Here is a 24,172-nt window from a genome sequence, read left to right on the forward strand (position 1 = left end):
CCCGGGGTGCTCCGGGTACCATCCCTGGGCAGGGACACCTAAAGTGCCCCCTATGAAGGACTTCCATAACAAAGGGTGCTGTATCTGGAGCTGCACACGTAGTAGGCAAGTGAAATAAGATAAAGCCACTTCAAGTTTCAACGAAAAAATTTATTTACAATAGAGAATTTCATTTAAGTGACATGCATTTTAATTTTTTTTTCATTTTTAATTTTATTTTACAAATCAGCAAATGCAGATAAAGTTTACACTCCTTAAGGCAAGAGTCCCCATGCAAGTAATACATGTTTATATTAAATCCAAAAGACATCCAACATGGGAACTCATGTACAAAGGGAAGGCTAGGATCAGCAATTTGTAATTTCTTAGAGAACTTGACAATCTCCCTGATACAGGAACTTTGAGATCAACTTGCTATGAATTATACTATGAAAATGCAAACAATAGCAAGAAATTCTGATAGTCATCTTAGTACTGCATACAATTAAATCAACTTTATTTAGAAAGAAAATACAGTAGTGCATACGAAAAAGTGAAAATATAACCTGTCCACGTAAATGTATGGACATCAGTGTGCCAATGGTCATATTGCACTCAGTATTGAAGTCCAGAAATTTGGTTAAAAGTTAGCTTTTCCCCATTTTGGCAATCAGTTCGTCACAAATCTTTGTTAATTCTTCTATCTCTTTATTCTGGAAAACAAAAGGTAACATTAAATATTATGAAAAATATTGTTGCATTAAGATGAGCATTTTAAAAAAAATATTCAACCTTTGGGAGACGTGTGGAGGAATTAGATTTTCTCCAATAGTGAGAACAGAATATATAAAATACATGCGTACATAGTAGAGCTACATATAATGCATTCAAGCAATATGCTTGTTTCCAGACAGAGCACCTCCTACTTCAATAAATACAATTTCGCACTGAAGCATGTGGCTTTACAGCAGCTGTTCCTAGCCTGGGATGATAGCGCGTAACGTAAATTTGTTTCTAGGCTGCTCTTCATAGCACTATTTTCATTCTGTTTTCTAGAGGCTGTAAGCCAGGACCTCTGTGTTACACTGGAAGTAAGCTCCTTTGCTAAGCTAGAGAACACGAGATATAAATAGGGATTTACACATCACTTTTGCTCCAAGCTGTACAGACCTGTGCCTGACCATTGTCTATATAACACCTACTACCATTTCAGCTAACATTGGGATTACAGCTAAAATTAAAAACAAACAAAAAATGAAAGAATTAAACCAAGGAAGACCTCAAATCCCCAAAGCAAAGCAAACAAAGGGTACACAGGTGCACGCTGAGCTTTGACTGGGTCTGAATCAGCCCCCGAGGCTGGCCAGTGGCTGCGATCATAGCCCGACAGATGGGGCCATCTGCCCAAACTGCCTGGGGCACTCAGCAGATTTTGCTTAAGGCTTGAGCAGGGTGCGTACTCAGAGCAGAGAGCTGCTGGGCACGAGGAGCAGGAGGGGTCCTTGGGCAGACCTTGGCCATGGTCTGAGCTCCAGAGGAGAGCTGGATGCAGCCACTCTGGGGATAAGGTTGTGCTTCACCTTGGCCATACACCTGACTTGGTGTTAGAAGAGCTGAGCTGCTGCTCACCTTTTGTTCCAGTGTTCTTTCCAATGCATCCACTTTCAGCTGCTCCTTACGAAGGCTGGCCTGATATGCTGCTTGCTCTTGCTGAGCCTTGCCTCTCACTTGTGCAATTTCAGCATTGGCTCTAGAAAAACAGAGGTTTTTGTCACGTCAGGTTGTCTACAGAAGGGGACAGAAGGTACCCAAGGATGGACTATGTATCAAAAGATGGGTGTTGGAGGGCAGGGCTCCTTTCGCTGTATCTTTGAAAGCAGCCTGAGACTTGTCCCTAGAGACTTTTGATGACTCCCTCCCTTGCTCAGCAGAGGCTGTAAAATCCTTTCTAAATGTCTGTTCCCTCTCTCCTTCTCTCAGACTTGTGCTGGGGTCAAAGGTATTACTTAGCTGGAGGTGTTTTATGGAAGTTTCTCAATCTGATCTCCAGTTCTCATAGACTCTTGGGTCTAGAGGACTGTAATATGAGTCCTGGATGTAACCCCAGCAATGCTTCCTTGGGCATTACATGGAAGCATTAAAGATGACGATAACAATAATATCAGCTGGACCTGCCTGTCCTGAGCCACAACCAGATGTTCTCTCCTCACCAGTGGCTTATGGAGTCACTTGTCCATACAGATCTGGCATGACCTTTTGTGCAACTCCTTATCACTCTCCCAAGTGCTGATCCGGCTTAGAACAGGGATCCAATACGAACAGAGGGAGGCTTGCACTGAAACAGTTGAATAGCACTTACACGTTCTGTTCTGCTGATTGGTGTAAGGGCAATAACACAGCACAGGGGCAATAGCAAACCGCGGGGACATGAACACTAGCTGCAGCTGTAAATATCTGAGCGCAGCCCTCCACGGCTGCACAGACCTAGCTAACGGCTTCTTTCTTGATCTTCCCTGCAAAATACGTTAAAGAAACACGAAGACATTTGATAAAGATAGAATTTTAAGGCGCTCTATGTGGCCTCCTCTTGGAGGACCCTTTCAATATGAATATCATTCTTTCTTTAGCTATGGTCACCAGCACATTGCAGAAATGCTCAGTGTGGCATTTCATTAAACTCTCCATCACAGAGCAGCCTTGGCTTGGCACATTGAAAGAATAGTTTTGGGATGAAGGTCCAGCCACAGGGATCTTCCTGCAGCATGAACTCCTAAAAAGAGATGTGCACAGTCAATTACCTGTCCAGTTTTTCCTCAGCATGAATTTTGAGTGCTTGATACCTCTGTTCTTCTTTCTTTACTCGGGATAAATACTCCTGCGCGCATTTCTTTAATACTTCTTCATTCTTAAATGAAAACATTATGTTAAATTTACCCTAAGAGACTGAAGTGTATGACAGGCACTCACATTCATATATTTAAGGGATGCTGTCTAACACTGACACCCCCCCCCAGAGGCCAACCGAAGCAATACTACACAGTGCAAAAAGCTTTACAGTGCTTCTGTTTGCATTTGATACCTGGCTGGAATCCTTTGTCTGACCAGAAATCACATATTAGATTTACCAGAACACTCAGTCCACAAGCCAGCCCTGATACCTGCTACAATTCCACAGTTATGTGACATTTATTGAAATAATAGGAACAAGAAATGGGAACAAGCTACTCTTGTGCAAAATCTTTATCTTCTCAAAGCTGTTAGAAAAAGAAAGCACAGCCGAGCATTCATGCTCTCCCTACCCACAGCACACTGCAGTCTGATGTAGTAATTCAGACTCACGACTGGAAACAAAGATGTGCCTGCTGTTAAGCAGCTTTGGTTTACCACCATGTGAGAGTCTGCTGGTTTTCCTCTTAAAAGGAAGGAACTTTAATATGACTCACCTTTCGAAACCCCTCCAATACTTCTTTCATTTTTTCATATCTCCTGAAAAGATCTGCCAGTGATTTCTCCACTGAGTTCAGATCTGCCAAAGCTTGCTCCTTCTCCACTATCAGCTGCTGAACAGTATGATGGGAGACAGATTTCTCTCTCTGTTCATCCTCTGTTGGAAAGAAGATGGGAGGAGAAAAAAGCAATCAGTAAGGACACTGATTTCACTGTCATCTATAGCTTCTACTGTGTTGTGCTCTTTAATGCATGTTACTAACTTTGTGGAAGATCCAGAAAAGCCATTTTTATACAGAGACACAATCCTGTTTTGGAAAAGTTTGCTAAATACAGTGATAATTAAATATTTTGATACTAGGGAAAAATGAGAAAACATCTAACTGACAATTTATTTCACTTTGAACTCAGCTCTTTGAACTCTTTGAACTCTCGCACCATCTTTTCTAATCCCATACACAGAATTAAATCAAGCATGGAACTTTGCTTAATTTAACCCAACTCAAATTCTTCCCCTGGACAAACACTGCTTTGCAAACTTTCATTCTTAGGAGCTCTGTAGGCAAGTGCCAGAAAGGAAATCTAACCCTGGACAGACTTCTTAAATTCTGGTTTGCAGAAAACATCTTCTAAGCTTCTCCTGCGTATAACTAAGGGAGGGTGGAAAACAGGAATCCGAATCTGTGCGGAAGATGCCATTTTTCAAAGGTATTGACCTAGTAATAAATCAGAACACCTTTAGAGCATTAGAAGGAAACGTCTGGCACTGTCTAGTAAAATGCTTTACTGTTTGCTCCATATCACAAAATACGATTTTTGTGTCCATGCTTTAAGGGCTCCTTTGAATGACATTGCAATGAAGGCAAACCCAGAAAAATCAGCACCTTTATACTACTTCGTTTTATAGTACTGTGTTTTTTTTCCCCCTCTGACAGAAATCGAAATAAAAGCTCTCCCAGCTAAAAAGCACGAGGCAGTTTAGACTCTACAGCTTCTCATTTAAGCCTCCTATACTTAGAAACGTTCTGCCAAGAGTTTAGTTTTTTCGGACAGAACTCGGACAGTCGGCTCTCAAGTGCCCCGGTTCATACTGCACTGAGTCTGCAGCACGGGGCGTAGCAATACCATGATTTTACCAGCAAAGAAATGCCCCAGCAGTCTGAAAACTTTCAATATTGCATCGGAAAGAAACAAAACTTCTCCGTGCACTCTTCTGCATTCTGACTTCTTAAAGACATACTGTGGACATTTGTAATCCCAAATAAAAGGAGAAACCCACTGATTTCCCATTCCTTATTTATTTTTCCAAAACCTGGCACGTTGTCACCTTGTGTTCCAGCAGCAGACTCCTTTAGGCACGCTGGAGATTTCCCACTGCCCAGCTCAGTCCCCAGCCGCTGACTGCAGGACGCTGCTCTTTGGCAAAAACTCGCCTGTCACAGCTCCGTGCAGAAGAAAGCAGCCATGTGCATCACCAAGTGAAGTACTTAAAAGCACTTCATGTGGCAACGCAAAATAATAATAAGAAGATCTGCCTTTACTTTGTCAGGTTACTGCCATATTTTAGCATCTTTGTCTTGTTTCGAGGGCAATCCAGAAAGCTGGTGACCCAAGGCTCACCCCTCACAACTAGAGAGCTCTTTCTTTTCCTCCCAGCACATCCCGGACCCCTGCTCTCTCTTCAGCTGGACCAGCTCCTTCAAACGCCCCCAGCCCAGCTGCCCCAGCACACGTGAACTGGGACAACTGGTGCCAGACGCTCACTTTCTCCTCTCCTGGCCCAGGGACTGGGGAGGGAGCTGAAGATGAGGCGTTTCTACCGGTGGAGCAAGGAGGAACGGGTCACCTGAAGAGAGGGAACATTTCTGGTGTGCTTCATCTGGCTGGAGCAGGACTGGCAGACCTACCAGATGTTTTCTACAGCTATCATTTAGCTTTAATGAAAAGCTGCTCAGCGGAGCTACGCTGACAGCAGCCTGCCAGCCACATCTTAGCTAAGCAGCTACAGATGCTTGCCTCTAAATTATTTTAAAATCAGTTTATGAAGTTATCTGATGAAAATATTTTAATTAAATGGCTTCCACGTCTGCAAAACACACTGCCCACGGCTCCCCACCACCACTAGGATGCTCAGGAATAACGCTGTCCGGACTGCCAGGATGAGACCACCACCACAGGACGAGCAGACCCGCTCTGGGGCTCAGCCCAGTGTTCCACCACTGAATGGGAATGCAGCAAACAGAGAACAAAAGCCAAAGAAAACAAAAAATGCAGAATGCTGGTGTGAAAGTTGGTGAAAAGCTTTACTTACCAGGCTTGCCTGTTTGTTTTTGCAAGCAAATAGCAAGAAGCAACAAAAACGGAAGCAAAATAGAAAATCAGGAATTGTTAGGAAAAGCAGAAAACAAGTAATGCAACATCCCGTAATGCACACAGCAAAACATCTCTTTGGTTTTCATAATGAGCATTTCATTATGGCTTTACACTTACAAGTACACGGATACATTTTTAACAGAAAAAAAAGCCCGACGTTACAAATCCAATGATACAAAGTAAAACCACGAGAGGGATTTCGGCAGGGGGCTGCGGGTGAGCGTGACCCCGGTGAGTGTGTGCAGTCACCCAGGGTGAGCTGCAGGCCTCGGCACCACGCAGCACCAGCAGCAGCACAAGCAGCAGCCAGCCCGCAAAGCCCCGAGCAAGGCCCTTCTTTTTTGTCCCCGTTCCCAACAGGAAGGGGAGTGTGTCAGGGGCTAGGAAGTGTGAGAAAAAAGGAAGAAGCGTTAAAGCACCAGAAAAAAAGTTATGCAAAGAGACACCAAAAGGGATCTATACACCGGCAGCTTCAAGCTCTGCGGTACAGCATGTGGCATGAAACTAATTGCACGAGCTGCGCCGGGTAATGCTGGGCTCTATGCGTACACACCAGCAAATACGAGAGCTGCCACAGCCCCTGAAGTCAAGGGCAGTTACTATTTGCAACGCGTGCTTTCAGTGCCTTTATATGCAACCACGTCTACCACCCTGTGTCAGTAACACCACTCGTTTGTGTTCATCCTACAAGGCAACCTGTAAAAGGCTGAGTAGGATCCACCAGCCACACGGAACAGTCTTCAGAGGGATTTGTGAAATTGGTTCGCTTGCGATGCCCCTGTATAAATAGCTCCAAAGGGTTAAATCATAAACAGAAAGAGCAGAGGCACTGCTTTTGTTGGAATGCACGGTTTGTGTTAGCAGTGAGACATCACTGGGACACAGCTCGGTGAAGTGCATGCAAATAGCCCGCAGACAATCATCTGCCTCTACAGCGTGGCATTTGGGTGAGTAAATTCGTTTATCAGAAGGACAGTAATTTGCACAAATGTCAGGAGAAAGTGGGCTAATTAGATCAAAAATTTACATTAAATGCAGTGAGAAGAAGCCTCGTATTTACTATGCTGCAGAATTTGCATATTGCTCCAATTAACACATGCTTTCTGTGCCACTCTTCTTTCGGTTGTTTTGAAAATGGACAGCAAATTACATTATTCACAGCCACAGCTCTTAAAAACTTGCTGTAGATCATTTGAAAGACTCTGACATCCTCGGAATTAGAGGTTTAAAGTTTGCTATTTCCTCAGTGTTCAAAGATACAATGTTTTAAATATTCCTGTTTTCTTTAAATAAGAGGAATTGGCAATTGTAGCATGTGCTATGGGTGCCATGGCTGTGCCTTTATCTTAGGATCCCTATTCTGTACCTTCTTGTTGCACTACAGACTCAAAATGTGATTTATTTATTTTTTAAATCTGCTTCTCAGGGAAGAATTTGAAATCGGAAAGAAAATTCTGTTAAAACTACATGCATATGCTGGGGATAAAAGGGCAGGCCCTGTGTTTGTCCATACGAATGGCCAGGTGAAGCTGCCGAGCTCCCTGCACTGTTTCTGGGGAGCTATGCACAGGGCAGATACAGGACAGTGTTTTTCTACCTACATGCTGAAAACATTCAGATGAAACTCTGCAGTACTGAAAACAATCACTTTGCAGCAGCAGAACACATGGAACAGGACACAATTTCTCCAGTGTTAGAAAGAAGAATGAAATCACATTTTGGGGACTGCGACCCTGATTCTTGGCCACGTTTGGTAAATTTCCATGATTGCACATGAAATACCAGAGTACATTAAGTGCAAAACAAAGGGAACCAAATTCTTGGCATACTTTGGTCACTCCTATTTTAACGCTTGCATGATGAGAACGACAGACATTATGCCAGAAAGCAGGCAAATTCATTCAGGTTCACATACAAAAGGCATTGGAGGCACAACACTAGGGAATGAAGCAAGGAAACAAATATTTATTTCTAGACCCTTTTTTCTCTTTACACGATAGGAAGCTGGGCTGTCTCCCAGGGGCTATAAAATGTAGAAAAGCAGCAAAAGCACCAGACAGCTGAACTACTCCCCATCCCCTAATGCTAAAAAACAGAAGAAATGCAAAAATTGGGGGTCGCACAACACTGGCCATGGGACTGCCAATTTGAAAAGGGACAAGCCAACATACATATGATAAGTCAATAGCTGTGACAGAAGTCCTTCCGTGTAAAAACCCTTTGTTGAAAGACGCACAGTTGCCCTTTGTGTCCCTGGCATGCTGTGCTCTCTCTGACAGCTCTCCCAGGGGAGTGAGAGCAGTAATTTATTTCGATTTGTTAATAGCCGGTGCGAATATGCTAGATTCACAACACTCTCCCTGCTCGTGGATATCAGTACCTAGATGAGCCTTTCTCCTGTGTCTCAAACCCCACAATTAACTGCCAGGCTGCTCCCCTGCTGTTAATGATGCTTCCCAGTGCTTTACCCAAGCCTGCCCAGGTGAGCACGGTGCTGCTTCTCATCAGCCACCGCTTCTTCTCCTGCTCATCCCCATGCACTTGGCCGGGGAGAACCCACGACCCCGTGCAGCCCTGGGCACTTCTGGAGCTGAATCCATACAGGACAGCACAAGGCACTGGTGCTTTCTTCAGTGAGAGCAGGAAAAGAGCTTTGGAAACCTGCTGAGGAGGCTTTAACATCGCACCCTGGGGTCAGGCCTCCTGTGCCAAGGAAGTGCAAGAGTCCTGCGGGTTCTGAAAGGCTATCGAGTTTTTCACTCATGGGGCATTCTGATAACAAAGGTATTTTCTGATTACTGAGCGGCAAACTCTGCCACAATACAGATCTTAGAGGAGACCTTTATGTCAGTAAGTAACTGGGGAGGTGGATTGACCACTCACGATCTCTCAGCTGGGATTGAAGTTAATCTAGGTTTTGGTCTGACCAATGCACTTACCACAGATAATCCCCGTTGTTGTCAAGAGCTAAGTTTGGTATCTCCTGTCAGACAGCTGTGAGCAGATGACTAAAGGGTTTTTAGGTCATTCAGAGTCTCTCCCAGAGACACCCGTGAATTCTGGGCAAAGCGTCTTAACATGCTTCCTGTGGGACAGTTTGCTTCGATGCAGAACAAAAAGCCCTGACCTTGCTGTACTACCTGCACTGCCTCGGGGTCTGCTTTCTGTAAAACGAAGCTCTGGCTTTTCATCACAACCCAGCAACACACACCGGTGTCCTCGGATGCATCCCAATTTCCAGCAGCATCAGCAAGTGTAGCTAGCATCAAAACGAAGCCTACAGACAAACGTTTCTGTGCTCTCTTCAGAAAATCAGAGTGCAGGATACATCTTTTCGCGGTAGAAATACCTACCTATCATCTGAGCAATCGTCTTCTCATATTCTGAAACTATTTTCCTATAAGGGGAACAAAAACAAACAACTTTTGGCAAACATCATAATTGCTAATACTTATGTAGAAAATAAAGCTACTCGATAACTGAACGAAGGTATTAAAATCAGGATACGGATCCCACACCACATTTTTATAAGCTCTTTATTACCTACGTAACAAATAAAACTGACAGCTTAAACGCTGCTCCTTTACAGGGAGGGAAAAGGAATTGCTTCGAAACAAACAAACGTGTTATTTGACACATGCCCAAAGTACATTACCAATCCTGCTTTAAACATAAACATAATTGCATCGATTTCTTTCTTCCATCCCGTCTTTATTCTGTTTGCTTATTTTAATGTAAACACTAAGAAAAGTTATCACTGGTAGGCAAGTAAACCTAACAGGAGTACAGCTGGCCCTCATCCAAAATGTATCTCATCTTCCACTCTCCAAATGTGAAGAACCGATCCATTAGCACTTAAGAGAAAATGGCTAAAACATTCAGTTAGGGAGCACAAATTCCATCATGCCCTATTTCACAAATCTGTTTTGAAACAGAGGGGGTAAAATATTACTTTTAAGACTATTTTATTTTACATACTCACGGTAGGCTTTGAGTTTCCTTCTTGAAAAGAGGTTAGCCAAAATAAGCAGATTAAGTGTGATTTAGAAAGATGATCCATCCCCTTCCAGAGCCAAATAAAGCTAATAAAATGAGACTAGCTTGATCAGTGCTTTGATTTGTGAGCCACATAGGACTGCCTATGAAAAACAAAATTACTGCACACTTCAGCTGAAGTGGATATTCAAAATAGCCCGCTGGTATTTGAATACATATTTTGTCAAGTCTTAGCTTGCGTTCACGTGCCCCATTTCAGCTCAGTCTGCTGCAGTCGGTGAGGTTACAGCGAGGATGCGGGAAAATCCCAGGACAGAAGTCAGTAAGGAAAGGAGAGAGCTGTGGAGCTCCCCAAAACCAAACGCAGCCACTCCAGCACTGCCTGTGGGAAATCTGCATCAGAAGCAGACCCCAGACACCGGGATCACTTTCACGTCCGAAGACGACTACCTCAAAAACCTACTGTAAGCAGGAAGGATTTTAAAGCCATGTCATATCCCTGTAATACTGATCACCTTTGGGAAGTTTTATCATCCTAGAAAAATGAGCCAAGGACTCAAGGCAATGAATACAGCATTAAATGCTGTTACAGTCCAACACCTCTCAGCCTGGGCTCCGCCATGGAATTTGGCAACAAAGTGAAAGAATATATTCTATTTCTTACTTTCAGCAGCTTATGCTAGTTCAAGCACGCACCGCATTCTGTGCATTACCCACCCTTACTAATAACGTAGCAGCTGCTCAATAAATGTGGGTACTGCAGCGCCACAGTGATTCTAATAATATTCAGTTTGGAAGGCGAGGTAAATCCGGGCTTGTTCCAGATTCATGTCAAAGGGCTTTTTTAGTCAAGCAGCCTAAAGAAACACCACTTTACGGAAGGGAACCCCAAGGACGCTGGCCACATCATTCCTTTGTGATGGTGCATCTTAACCCTCCCTTGAGATGCCACATGGACTTAACTTCTGGGATTTTAGGTCTTTCAGTCTACTATTGAATTTCTGCAATTTCCTAAGTCATAAAAACACAGAAATCCAGGGCTACCTCTCCAGAGGTCACCTGCTTGACTTCCCACACCGAGGCATGATCAATTAGACCTCCAAACGACCATACTTAAGTATTTCAGGCCTGTCTCTGGGTGTACCCTTGGATTATGGTATGGCCCACCACTGGTTATCTGTTTGACAAATATTACAATATTATAATTCTCATCTTGGGCTCCGTTCTCTGGAGTGGAATTTCCTCCAGACTGACATTTTTTCTGGAAACCTAGCTGATCTCAGGATATTCCAGGTAGAGTACGCAGGGCTTGCATAAAGGAGCACTGCTTCTCCTTTTGGGGTAAGTGATGCTTTTATGCTTGCACTGCCAGATAATCCCTGCCTTTCCCTTCATTCCTTGCTTATAATTATGTCACATCCAATTACCGCATCTCTAATTTACCACACATGGACTGATTTAACGTGTAATCTTCCAAGTGAAATCTTTCTTTGGGCACATATGCACATTTCATCATTTTGTGACAGTATCTGCCAGACCTTTTCCCCATGTATGGTAGGGATGTGTCTGTGGGAAATTTGGCTTACATAAGGTGGTTTTTTTTTTTTTTTTTTAAAATCAAATCTTATTGAGATCATAGACACAGAAGAAAACTCCTGTAAGGAACACGAAGGTATAGATCTACAGTGTGTCAGCTGCTCTGCATCATCCCTGCTCTCCTTTCATTAAGGGATAAGCAACCTCTGTCAGTGCTTGTTTGCAGCTGGCAGGCATGTGCACCCAGGCAGTTCCCAGAAAACAGACAAAGTACCACACTGGAGCATGTGCTGAGCTCTGAGTCATTCTTTATACAGTTGCTAGGGTTTTTTTTCATTCCATGCGTTGCTTCTTAGATTTGACTGCTTGCAGTGGCTCCTTTCCATTTTGCCTCATTATGCACTGAAAGAGCTGTGCTGGGGTTTTGGTTCCTTTCCCAAGCAGAGAGCAGGAGGTGAGAGAACTCAGCGGGGTGCTGGGACATGGTTCCTCTCAAAGAAATCAAGTGGCTGCCCTTGCCTTTTGCAGACGCCTCTCTTAAGATGCTTTGGCTCTAAGCCCTGCACTCCTCTACTGAAATCTGCCATGTGTGACTCCTGGCATCCCTACTAGTGTTTGTTGACTTCTGCACCACAATCCCCTATTACCTCTACTACGTAAGTACAGTTTTCTGGGATGCCAGCAGGAATTGCACGTGCAGGTCATCCCTTGATACAGTTCATTGGCCTTAGCTTTAAACTACCTGGGCTTTTAACTTTGGGAAGAAGTTGGCACTAAGAACAGAAGTGATTTTGAAGAAAAGTCAGTTTCAGAAGCGACCACAGAAATTATTACTCAGAAAGATGGATGCTCAAATAATCTGTCAGTTCTCTTTCATTTATGAGTTAAGGGCGTGGAGGTTGAGGATGGTGTCTGTCTGTTTGATGGTACAAAGTAATAGACTTTAGACTCCATAAAATACTTCTACAAAGTCTCTTTAAAATTGATGACTTTCTCAGATTCAGATTGATGAGCACGTCGAACTTATCTGTATGTTGCTCTTATGGCATTACCACTGGAAAAGAAACACAGAATGGCTGAAACTTTCAACTGACTAAACGGGAAGCAAAAATGAGTCTTTGGGCAACACCCTTCACCTCGTCCACTACAGTGACTTTGTTGTCACCTTTGCAAATGACAAGGACCTGGGCTGGGATGGAAGGTCAAACCTGTTATGTTCCAGTATACAAATATTTAATGTAACAGAGACGGGTTTGCAAGGAGAAATAAAATACATTAGAACTACAGATATAACTAGAAAGACCTGAAAAGCTCAGGGTCCTTCTGTCAGCTCTCAAATGGAGCAGCAAAATCCAAGATAAACACTGGTTAACTGAAATCAAGCTTAGTGTGTGTGATAATTAAAAGTGTAGCTCAGTTCAAAGAAAAGCATGTTGAATTTTCTCGAAGGTCAACACTCAGAGTCATTCCTTTCCAAGGAATGTTTTTCTACTGCCAGCTGAATTTTTGTTTTTTTTTTTTTTTAATGTTAATGAAACATTTTATAATAATCTCCTGAAGGGAGCCTCTACTACTCATACCTATATTCAAACTTTCACATGCTCTTTTCTGTTGCCAAAATTATTTGCAGAAAGTGAATTTTAAATTATCATGTGCACATCTCTGCCAGCACTGCAGGCAGACTAATTCAGTCAAGCAAGAGAAACACCACAATGCAATCCATGTGAGAATTCACAGGTGTGGTGAGCAGCACAAACTGGAGAAAATTCTTTCCTTACATTAAGATTACATTAGATTAAGACCCATTATCTCACTATTCTGAGGATGTAAACGAGATTAGCAACATATAAGTCTTCAATGACTACCTTGAACAACAGTGCCCACCACGCATGGCAAAAACAAAGTATCAGTTTAGGATCAACCTAGAGTGTGCAGTTAAAAATAACTGAACAATTTCAGCTAACCAAAACAATTATACAGTCATGGTACTCTGTGTACTATCCACAGTCTGAAAAGAGAGACTGTCAGTGTGGTTAGTGACACGTTAATAACCCACCTCATTTCCATCACTTCCCTTCTGCTTTCTTCATATTTCTCTTTCCACTCAGACACTTCTTTTTCCTTGGCCACAATCTTAAACAAAGAAAAAGAAAAGCAAAAATAAGTGATCCATTAAAGAAGAAATTAAATAAGTGTGCAATATATGAATTTACATCCAATTCTAATTAACAGAGGTATAGTTTTCAAATGTATAATGGGTTCAAATATGAGCATTCCCAATGATTTCTTCTTTTACAGACTTTAAGATGCAATTTAAGAAGTTTGGATGTGAAATCATACTCATTTCAAAAAACTAACTTAGTGAAGCAGATGCAACGCTCTTGTCTCATGTTTCATCCCTATCGTAACAAGGACACTTTTCAAGAAATACTATATTACTCTATATAACGTCTGATTTGGAGCCAGACCTTTGTACATGGTTTTGGAACATGGTCCCATGATTTGTTCTCTAAGAAAGCTCTACAGCGTCTGCATGCATACTTTAAATTTTATACTCAAAGGACTGCGTTCCTTCATGCTCCTTTTGTTCACACAATCTATCATAAAATTCAGAACACGAGACTGTACCATTTTTTCTAATTATTAGACACTGCAATGGGCTTCCTAGAGAGGTGGTTGACACCCCGTACCTGTTGATGTTTAAGAGGCATTTAGATAATGCTCTTAATGATATGTTTTAATTTGGTGTCAGCCCTGAAATAGTCTGACAGTTGGACTGGATGATTTTTGGAGGTCCCTTCTACCTGAAAGTATTCTACTCTATTCTAATACTAGCCAGACTAATTTTTTATGTATCTTTGAAAAATACTTATGATTCCTGTTTCCAGCATCTTACAATTTTTATAAAATTATATACCAATGTAAAGAGACACAGAATACAGTTAAAAGCAATAAAGATTTTTTCTCATATAACATCTGATTTTCATTTACATCAAAAGAGGTAAACTTGCAGTGTAGTGCCATTTGCTTTGGTGGCCTCTAGTGTAGCTTTAGCATGGCTGAGAATAGTCTCAAGAATAGTAAAAGTAATCATAATATGAAGAATTTGGGAGAAAATAGGAAAGACAAAAGTAAACCACAAGGGACACATATTTCCTTTTCTAAATTCTGAAAATTACCTCTGCTCTGGCCAGTCGTAGTGCGGAGTCTAAGTCTTGCTGGGGGTAGAGAAGACTTGCGGTGCTTTCTGCATCTGAGGTGCCGATCCGGGAGTACAGCGCACTTTTAGAGATGGAAACATCTGCTGGGATAGCAGGTTCTCTCTGTGTGTTTGTTTTTTTAAATACAAAGAAATGAACCATTAAATATGTGTTTAGCTAATGTTTTCTGGGTGCTAGGCACCAGGATCCTGAGCTACGACTAAAAGCCTGTGCACTACTAAATTATAACAGCAGTAACACTGACTAGGAAATTTCAATTTAGCAACGATAAAATAAACATTTAAAATCCATGGTAAGCATCAGAAGAGCCATATAACTCTTACTGGGAGAAAATAAAGATAGCACTTTGTCCCCAATATTTTAGACAATTTACTATTTTCTGATGCAGAGATTTCATAAAAACATCCACAAGAAGTGCACATCAGCAGAGGAAACTAGAATTGGAGGCAGAGAGCTCATTAAGGGGAAATATGCCTCCATAAAAATAGATGAGATCAAAAAATCAGAAGAAAGTGGATGTCCCACCTTCCTAGTTCTGCCATGGCAGTATACCGTTACCTATCATAAAACACTCTTTCATAAAAGCTGTGAATATATAGGTGATGTTGTTGCCCTGCTGGTATTTAAGCATGCGATTAGTATGTTAAATGAGGTTTTATTTGCAGCTGCTGCTCTTGCTCACGTCGGTGGTCCACACTGACTCAGAAGGAGAGCAGCATGTGAAATGAGGAAGAGTTATGAGAAACTGAGATGCGTCATCTTGCAAACACTCCACAAATAAACAATTCATACGGTACATTAAAACCAAGAAGTTTATAAAAGACAGTTAGGAAGGTGCTAAACAAAAACCCACATCTTGAGACACCATGTGCAGCAGACCGATGGTCTGGATGTGTACGCTTTGCTGCTGGAGCAACAGCAGACTCCTTGTCTATACTCCTTGCACTCTATAGCATAGCACCTCTCCCCTGAACTTCTTCCCCTGCAGCACTCCCGTCAGAGCAGACCCTCTGTATCAGAGGCACCACAACAGCTTTTTACGTCCCTCTGTCCCCTCCCTGTGCTTTGCACGTTGCGATCAAGCAGCTGATGTGCCCGCGCTGACGGCCCGGCTGGGCCCTGCCTCAGGCTGGTAGGGAAACAAAATGTCCTCCCTCTCAGCTGCTGGGGGAGCACAGAATAATTTCGGGGTGGAGGTGACCGTATCCCTGTTGCTGGGATTTAATGCTCTCCTCCTCTCTCAAACAGGCATGAAACTGGCCAAGGAATCGGAATTACGGGGGAGGAGGAGAAGCCACAGCCTGTGTCTGAGGAGGCAGCCCTGGAGTCCGCTGGGCCAGGGCTCTGCCGCTTGTTTTAGTGCTCACTCAGAGACCCAGGAGCTGGTCCCCTGCTCACCCACAGCCTTGTGACTTCTTTCCCATTAGCCAGAACATGGCATAAAGTCAGATTTCAGGGGCCCGCCTGAGTTAGCAGGATTTTATGGTTGCTTAGCACTAACAAAAGGGCAAGATAAGGCTTATCTATGGAGAAACAGGGCCCGCCATGTTGCTCTTGCACTTAGTATGTAGATATTTTTAATAATCATATATAGAAAAGATAAAATATTTTATTTTTTAAAAGTGTTTTTTAATTATTATTTTTTTTTAATCAATAAAACAGGAGAGCTGTATTCAACTGCTTGAAGCACAGGAACGTGAAAGTGAGTAAGTAATGCCTGAATCACGGCCCAGCCCTCCTCCCCGCAAGGCGCACACAAACAGATCTCATTTATATCAGCAGCACATGCTTTGTATCAACGCAGTTGAAGGCAATTTTGTCAGATGCTATTCCATAAATCCTTCACTTGCTCACAGCTCTTCTTGCGTATCCTCAGAAATAACAGAAAGGCTCCAAAGGTTCTGCAATCCTTTCTGAACCCTCACATCACACCTTACTGAAGAAGCTGCCTTAAAAATTACACGCAATGCTCATGCTAGGAAAACACAGGAACGGATGTTATGAATTCCACATCTGTGGGCAACATGACGATACCACATCAGCAATGTTAAAAGACCGGACAAGAAAATTCAATTAGAGCACTAACAAGCTAAACAGTACTTCAAAACACCATGCTGCATGTTTGTTTATATAGGAGTCTCACTAATTTGCTCTGTATTTTTTGCTCATTTTTAAACACAGGAGTCATTTGACTCTGTACTTCTAGTATTTATGGTGCAGGCCATTCATCTCTTTTTTTGCAGCATTTAACCACAAACTAATAATCAATTCCAACACAACAAGGAGGTGCAACCTCAATTCCAGAGATTTTCCTACCTCAGCGCAAGATCTATCAAAATTACAGAGCATGTATTCTTGAAATTATCTCCCAATATACAACAACTATGCAGGAAAAAAATACATCTGGGACACAAGCTCAGGCATCTGTGTATACGCATATATACAAAAACACATGGTGCTGTCCACAGATCTCAGTGAAGGTAAAACAGGCAATAAATACGACTACTGCTGTTTAAATTCTGCATTCGAGCTTCAAAAAAATGTACTTTATTTCCTCCTCAAACATGAGGCAAGATAAACTGAGAGATGAAAAAGAGCTATTAGATCATCAAAGCTGCCCTCCAAAGAAAGGCCATCCTGAAGATCAATCCATTGAACTGTATATATCATATTTCAAAAGCCTCCTGCCACGTAATTTGCTGGATCTCATGAAGAGATTGCTGGAAAATATTCATTGTGGCACAGGAAACACAAATTTCCTTAAGCTCATACAAAAATGTGTCAAAGTAACTGCCAACATGATGAAGATTTTTAAGGAAAAAAGAACATTTAAGGCACTTAATACATACTTATGCATTTTTGTATATAGGACTCAACACCTCACTGATGTTTTCTCTAATTCTCTCTTGCATTTGAGTAAATTGTACAAAAGAATAATATCAATGACATGCAAGAAAACCTTAAAATTTCCCAAAAACGACTACAAAAGCTCTTAGAACTTAACCAGTTAGTAGAAATGCTGGCGGTTACTGGTCCCACCAGTATTGTCCTGACTTTGGAAAAACTTCACACAAGTCCCAGCTGGGCTGCTGGCTTCTCTCTTTGGCAGGAACATAACAAACCCTCTGTCAGAGCATCCTGTACTGGTCTTTGCGGTTTTATCTCAAAAGCCAATTTTACACAGCTCCAAACTGATGTCCAATTCACTAGTCGATATTTTCTACCTCCAAATATTCCTATCATCGGAAAATAAAATAGCCCAACAGGATGACAGTCGATGCTTTCAGTTCAGTGCCTAACTGCCAAGATGGTAAGCAGTTAATTGGGATAATAATAAGCATAGGGATTTATAAGTCACCAAACCTCACACAGAAAGATTAGAGTCTGCAGGGAATTACTACTAAATGTAGGTCACTGCGATCTTAGTGTAAATATTTGAGAGTGCAGTGCACTTCCCCTTCTCTTCCCAGCACCTTTTACAGAAACCAGATATCTGACCAGAACGGGAATAAATGCATATTGATTAACCAGCTACAGTTATCTTGCTTCAAGAAGGTCAAAGTGCAAGAAAACAAAGAAAAGCACTGCAATGAAAATGATAAGCACTTTTTATCATACTGTTTAGGGAAATATGTCTTTAGCCCTGCTGAAAATTAGCTTACCCTCTACAAGCACTCACACACTGTCTAGGTGCATATCAAATGATATGATCTTTTAACTAATTGATGCATGTGCACACAGGTCAATGGAGGTGTAACAAGACCTGTTTATGCTTGTAACTCTACTGAAAAGCAAGTAAAATCCAGGTGTAAGTTCTCTGCATGTGGTTTTACTAGAAAAAAAGGTATACTTGTCTGAAGGAAATAAACCTCTCTTACTACCAGGAGAGCATCCCAAAGTGTTGATACTCTAATCCCATTTGTCCCTATGCCTTTCCTTTCAGTTTCTCTCCTTTACTTATTTCAACATCTTATTTCAACACCCAACTCTACACCACCTCAGCATCTGCAGAGTGGCTGACACGAACCCAAGTGGCTCTGTTCAAGTTGCACCTACAGAAAAATGACCCCAGGACATCGTAATGGAGACTGTTTGTGCTTGTTACCCACCCTGCAATGGCTTAGCAAATGCTAAATGTAGTTATACAACACGAAGGAAAGAACTGTGGCCAGCCAACCAGAAGGGAAGCCTGCCAGGTAGTATCAGAACTTAAGTCGCTGCAGTTGTCTGGTGGATCCTATTATATGTAATCCAGGCCATCAGTCACTGTAGGTCACAAGGTTTGCCATCACAGGCTAATTTAACATCAGCAACCTCCCACCTAAACAGTAAAGTTATCTGGGGACAAAAGTCGTTCCCAGCCTCGCATGACATCCATATTATTCAGCTAAAACAAATCCTGTGACTGGGCTGAGACAGGGCCATGGGAATGTCCCTGTGCAAACCCAGTGAGGACCATGTGCATCCCTAGAGCCGTGCACAGCATCACTCTGAGGAGGCACTAGCCAGCATGCCATAAAATGAAAATCAGAAAAAGAGCTTTAAATCTTCAAGAATAAAGATAAACTGTGTTAGGGAGGTCTTCTTCCTTGGGAACAGCCCTTCCAGACCTGCTTCAGTCCCTTTCTTCAGAAGCCTGAAGGCAGGCTTGGTCAAACTTCTCACCTCTGAACCCTGGGATGCGTGTATACCTATTTCTTGCCTTAGTTTTTGTTAATTTGGGTGTAGCAGTACTCCACAGGTGGAGCAGGTGACAGCATTTCTGCGTGCGGTACTGCTTGCAGCATGCTCTTCCGTGTCACGCTTCGGTGCGCCCAGCTTTGCACTGCACTCTGAGAGCCTTAGGTACCGTGTTAAAGTAAAAGCAGCACTGTCTTAGTCTGAGCACACAACACACACGCGGCAGGCACAAAACAGATACCTCGGCATCTAAGGAGCGGAAAGAAGACAGGGTAATCTGCCTGGCTAACTTCAGTGCTTCTATCCTCATTGCAGCAAACTCTAACTCCTCCTGTCAAGTGTTTGGTTACAAGCAATCCACAAAAAAATGTATTCAGAACACAGCAAAAATGTTGAACACATTAAAAAATTAAATGTTATATTTTAATGTAGAATCCTGACAATTCCTGGGTGACAAACGTGTCCCATATTCCCTTCACGTCCGGAACATTGGTACAAAATGCCTGTCTGTGGTTAGTTTTGAGATAGCTATACAGACAATTTTTATTAGGGGGTAAGTATGGATAACGCTTTGGGTAAAAATAAATGTTTTCTGCAGTTAAAGCTGTTTTTCACAGACTTCTTTCATTCTCATTTCATGTGAATTTATGCCAGCTGCCACTCTCAATTCAACCTTTGCCATTCTGAAATTTCACTGTGAATATTCTACAAAATATGTCCTGACACGCAAAACTGCTCTGCAGACGGATTTGCTTTTCCTAAAAGAAACCATGCCAAATTCTGCATTAGATAGATTACTAGAACAACAAGTCCTAATTTTCATTTCAGCAGTATTCAGATCTTCATCTCTGAAAATGTATCCAGACCTGCTAAGGTCAGGTGTCAAGATAACTCTCCACAAGAGTCCTGTGTTCAAGCTTTATAGGGTTAGGGTTTTAGAGCTGCTTCATAAAGACTACTGCAAAATATATATACATCAATGGTATGGGATAGCTGAAACTGTCAAGGAAACTTAAATTCAATTTTATGCATTGTATGAATTAAAGTAAAATCTTTCTGTCCCTTAGGTTCCTGAAAGGCCAAAGTTACCCTGGGAAGAATTAAATCATTGCTTTCCTTCCTTTCCAACTCCACTCCAAGTCACCTCCCACCCCTTTCCGACAAGGTAAAGCATTCTCGACCTATGTAAAGACAAACTTTTAAACTCAAGTAAAAGTGACATTTATATGTCTGCTACAAACCTGAAGTTTCTGAGCAAATACTGGCGGGTTCTTTTCTGCTAAGTCAGGATCTAGATATTCAGGCTGATCACATATTGAGGTTTTCTTAGATATCCTGTTGAGAAGAGCATCAGCAGAGACAAAGGAGTCGTCAGGAGAAGTCTGGAGGGTAAGAAGGATATTGAATAAGTAATGGAGATTGTCCAAGTAATTCAGGCTGACAGCAACGTACATGTCTGCAAATCATTGATTCCTACTAATTTCATACCTCACAGAAGATTTCCTTTTTCAGTACACAATTCGTAGGTGTAACAGATAAGCTTCAAGAATAATTCTTCCTAATTTAATGAGTTATACCTAAGTTATGTTCACAGTTATAAGATGATCAGGATAAAGACATAATATGAGGCTAAAACGAATTACGACAAAAGCTAGACCTCTCAGACTTGAGCACCCAAGGCTCCATACAGTGAGAAAACTCTCCAAGCTAATTCAAATGCTTTGCAACACTGTATCAACAGCATCGTTAAACAATATAAATTATGCACAGAATTAAGGTGAGCTTCTCATTCTGCTCTTCAGTAAATCATATGTTGTCATGTAACTTAGCAAGCCTAGTGCTGTAGGCATATATGAAAAAAGTTCTTCTGGAAAAGTGGAAGCCTTAAAGGAACCTTCCTGAACCTGAGAAGCAATGCTCTAAAGTCTGTGTGCACTGCAGGCTCAAGAAAGGAAGGGGCCACTAGTAATTACAATCTAACCCAGATAAGCCACTGAAAAAAGTGATTTAACTAGAAGCTGGGCTAAGTTCTCTTGGTCACTTTTTAGTGAATTTTACATTATCACATGACAACACAATTAACAGTTTACAAGAAAATGTGAAAGGCCACCTGTTTTTTCCAATGGGTTGTTTTGTAATTTTGAAATCTTACACCACATACAACAGAACAAACCATGTCTCTCTGTTTGTTTAAAAACGCTCCTTTTATGTATAAAATATCTTTGTATATATCAGGTTAAAGTACAAAGTAAAAAAAACTGTATAAGAAAAAAGCACTTCAAAACGTCAGCTTGGAATAACTGATCAAAAGAGCATTTAAAGCTATGGGAAAATTCTTCTGCATTCCACCAGTTCCATCATACTATCTCCTTCATTTGGGTCCTACCCCAAGCTGTTATTAAGATCTTTAAGCATTAGTCTGAGTTTTCGCTCTGCTTGCAAGATCCACATGTTCTGCCTCTTGTATGTCATGAATTTTCTGCAACAGAACGATTCCCAAGCTCTTAACATAAATTACTTACTATTTCAATAGCCTCTGGAGTTGTTCCTAGGGTCATGGGCTCCAAGTCTTTCTGTTTTGACTTGTCTGGGGACTGTAAGTGCGCCTCTTGGCTAGCGGTTAGGACTCGGGAAGCTGGATGTTGTATTTTTATTCCAGAGGACTGTTGGGCTTCAGGGTCTTCAAAACTTGACCTGGAAAAGGATTGTGTACAGGCTTTCAGGGTGGAGCACAAGGCCTTCACAATTCTGCTTCTGGTAACACCTAAATAAGTCCTCTTCGGTACTTTCATGTGTGTAAATATAAATATTCTTTCAACTCATCTTTCTATCATTATATCTCACAACAGTTTGCAATATCCTTTAAAGCAACACACTGGAGCCATCTAAATAAACCCAGTTCCGTCAGAAAGGTTACTCACATTCCTTAAATATTTCTCACTTGCCTTTTTACCCCTTTCTCATTGTGACCTAAATCTCTCCCAAGAAACAAATTTTCATAAGAAGAACAGATGTCCTTAAAGAGCAAAATTTTTGGAAAGCAAACACAACCCACACATCCTGTCCTTATGAACTAGACTCATTGTTTAGAACATATAGCTAGGAAAGTCCAAGTGACAAGTTGCAATTAGATGATTTCTAGATTGAAATGAAAACGACCGCATTATCTGAGAATAAAAATGTAAGAAGGAAGCCACAGCCTAGTGAAACAGTTGCCACTATAACTCTATTTAGTAAGAATATGAAGATGAAATACATGTCCTTATTCCTTCCCATTGCACAACTTCTGTACCTTTGCCCTCTGTTCTCTATCATATGTGTACACAGATGGGAATCTATTTATAAACAAACAACTCAGCAACACAGAAGCAGAGAGAGGAAGAACTGCCTGCTTGCGTGCTAGGATGGCAACCCAGTTCCCTGACACCCTTTTCCATTGCTGAATTTGTTTGCAGCGACATACCCTGAGCACGGCGTCGTGGAATCAGACAGTCTGATAGGAGGCGATTTGACTGGGCTCTCTTGCTGTGCATCAAACATTAGGTATAAAGATTGTTTCTTCGGGGTGCTGTCATCCTGCTGGCAACAGGAAAAGAAAGACTCAGTAACCAATTCAGCCATTCTCCTTTACAGTTAGCTCACTGCTTTAAGTGACTGATTGACTTGACGAACAGCTGACAACATAGGACTGTAACCCAGCCCACGCTAACTGATAGTGAGATGATCCCTGTAAGGAAGAAACCATTAAAGAACGTTAACCTAAACAGTTCATTCTTTGTAATGGCTCTTCCTCTCCCACTTCGGAGTTAATCAGATTTCTGGTCCTGTCAGGCAGGAGGCACCTGTTGACTGAAAGTTACCAAAATGTTCATTGAAATCAACATTTTTCTCATCAGTTTATGTAACTGACAGACATACTTGATTTTTTAAACTCCCCTGTGGATACACCCCCCCCTGGATCTATTCAAGCTATCAAATCCATGAATTAAATGGAAGGCCAAACAACTGATAGCAAACATATAGCACTGCATTCTATATTTCACCTTCATTCTGAATTCTGTCAGGATTCCCTCCATCTTCTCAAAAGTTTTACTCTAATTTTCTAAAAATAGCTCAGTAGCTGGTGTAGACAGCTCTGTACTCTACACTGCTGGGACTACTGAGTTGCTTTTAATCTCCAAAAAAAGAACTACTATGATACTAGCTTAAAAATAAAATAATAAAATGGAACAAGCTCTACGAGATATAGGACAACAAAGCACATGCAATTTACCCCAGTTACGCCAATTTAAAGGAGCTGGGTTTGTAAATCTGCTTCAGGCACATTATAATTAATTTAAGGGGTAGTGAGGTTGATGGCATTATCAGGATAGTGGGTTATGACAAGGGAATGCAAATGAATGGAAATGGAAGTGAGAACTTACAGGCACAGAGGAGCCAATTTTCTCCATATATTCTATTTCATATGAGTTGCCATATTCCAATTCTGTAACAGAAACAAAAGAGAGCCATTAAATACATGCCATGAATTAATTTTTGCATAAGTAAATGAGAATTCTCATTTACGAGGGCCATTCCCATTCTGAAATTTTAATCTGATACTTTTCTATGAGATGTTAAAAATAGAATATACAGAGAGAGAAAGCAGAAGATGTACTTGCACCGATTTTCAACAATGAATCTATGACACATATCAGGCAAATGGAGTTGCCTGAAAAAATTCTGCTTTATCAGCTTGCCCAAGATTCTGCCTCAGAGCTCAGAATATTAACAAAGTTTCAGAGCACTTCCCGAGCAGATAACTTTCCCCTGTTGTGTCATCTTATCACAGAAAACACGTTTTTCAATTATTTGTAATGTTGATTCCAGTTTCCTGTAACGTACAGAAAAAGCAAGCTGTTATAAAATAAAATCATTTCTGTTTCTTCATGTATATCATA

General features: G+C 41.6%; 1 protein-coding gene across 11 annotated transcripts in view; it reads right to left on the bottom strand.

The window, feature by feature from the left end:
- Positions 1 to 129: 129 nt before the first annotated feature.
- Positions 130 to 24,172, bottom strand: part of TACC2 (transforming acidic coiled-coil containing protein 2) — a 131,391-nt gene continuing 107,348 nt past the window's right edge. For 8 of the 11 annotated variants that reach the window (XM_067000460.1, XM_067000453.1, XM_067000463.1 and 5 more), the window contains 12 exons: positions 23,657 to 23,718; positions 22,696 to 22,811; positions 21,755 to 21,926; positions 20,474 to 20,614; positions 19,474 to 19,563; positions 14,511 to 14,654; positions 13,388 to 13,464; positions 9,153 to 9,196; positions 3,423 to 3,583; positions 2,778 to 2,884; positions 1,609 to 1,729; positions 130 to 692 (listed from right to left, as the gene is read on the bottom strand). In XM_067000460.1, the coding sequence (XP_066856561.1) occupies positions 627 to 692; positions 1,609 to 1,729; positions 2,778 to 2,884; positions 3,423 to 3,583; positions 9,153 to 9,196; positions 13,388 to 13,464; positions 14,511 to 14,654; positions 19,474 to 19,563; positions 20,474 to 20,614; positions 21,755 to 21,926; positions 22,696 to 22,811; positions 23,657 to 23,718 (1,301 nt within the window). In that variant the 3' untranslated portion in view covers positions 130 to 626. The remainder of the gene's footprint in view (positions 693 to 1,608; positions 1,730 to 2,777; positions 2,885 to 3,422; positions 3,584 to 9,152; positions 9,197 to 13,387; positions 13,465 to 14,510; positions 14,655 to 19,473; positions 19,564 to 20,473; positions 20,615 to 21,754; positions 21,927 to 22,695; positions 22,812 to 23,656; positions 23,719 to 24,172) is intronic. The other 3 variants (XM_067000461.1, XM_067000462.1, XM_067000456.1) reach the window with 2 other exon arrangements.

The sequence above is a fragment of the Anser cygnoides genome, chromosome 7 (genome assembly GCF_040182565.1).
Source record: "Anser cygnoides isolate HZ-2024a breed goose chromosome 7, Taihu_goose_T2T_genome, whole genome shotgun sequence".
In the NCBI taxonomy this organism is placed as follows: domain Eukaryota; kingdom Metazoa; phylum Chordata; class Aves; order Anseriformes; family Anatidae; genus Anser; species Anser cygnoides.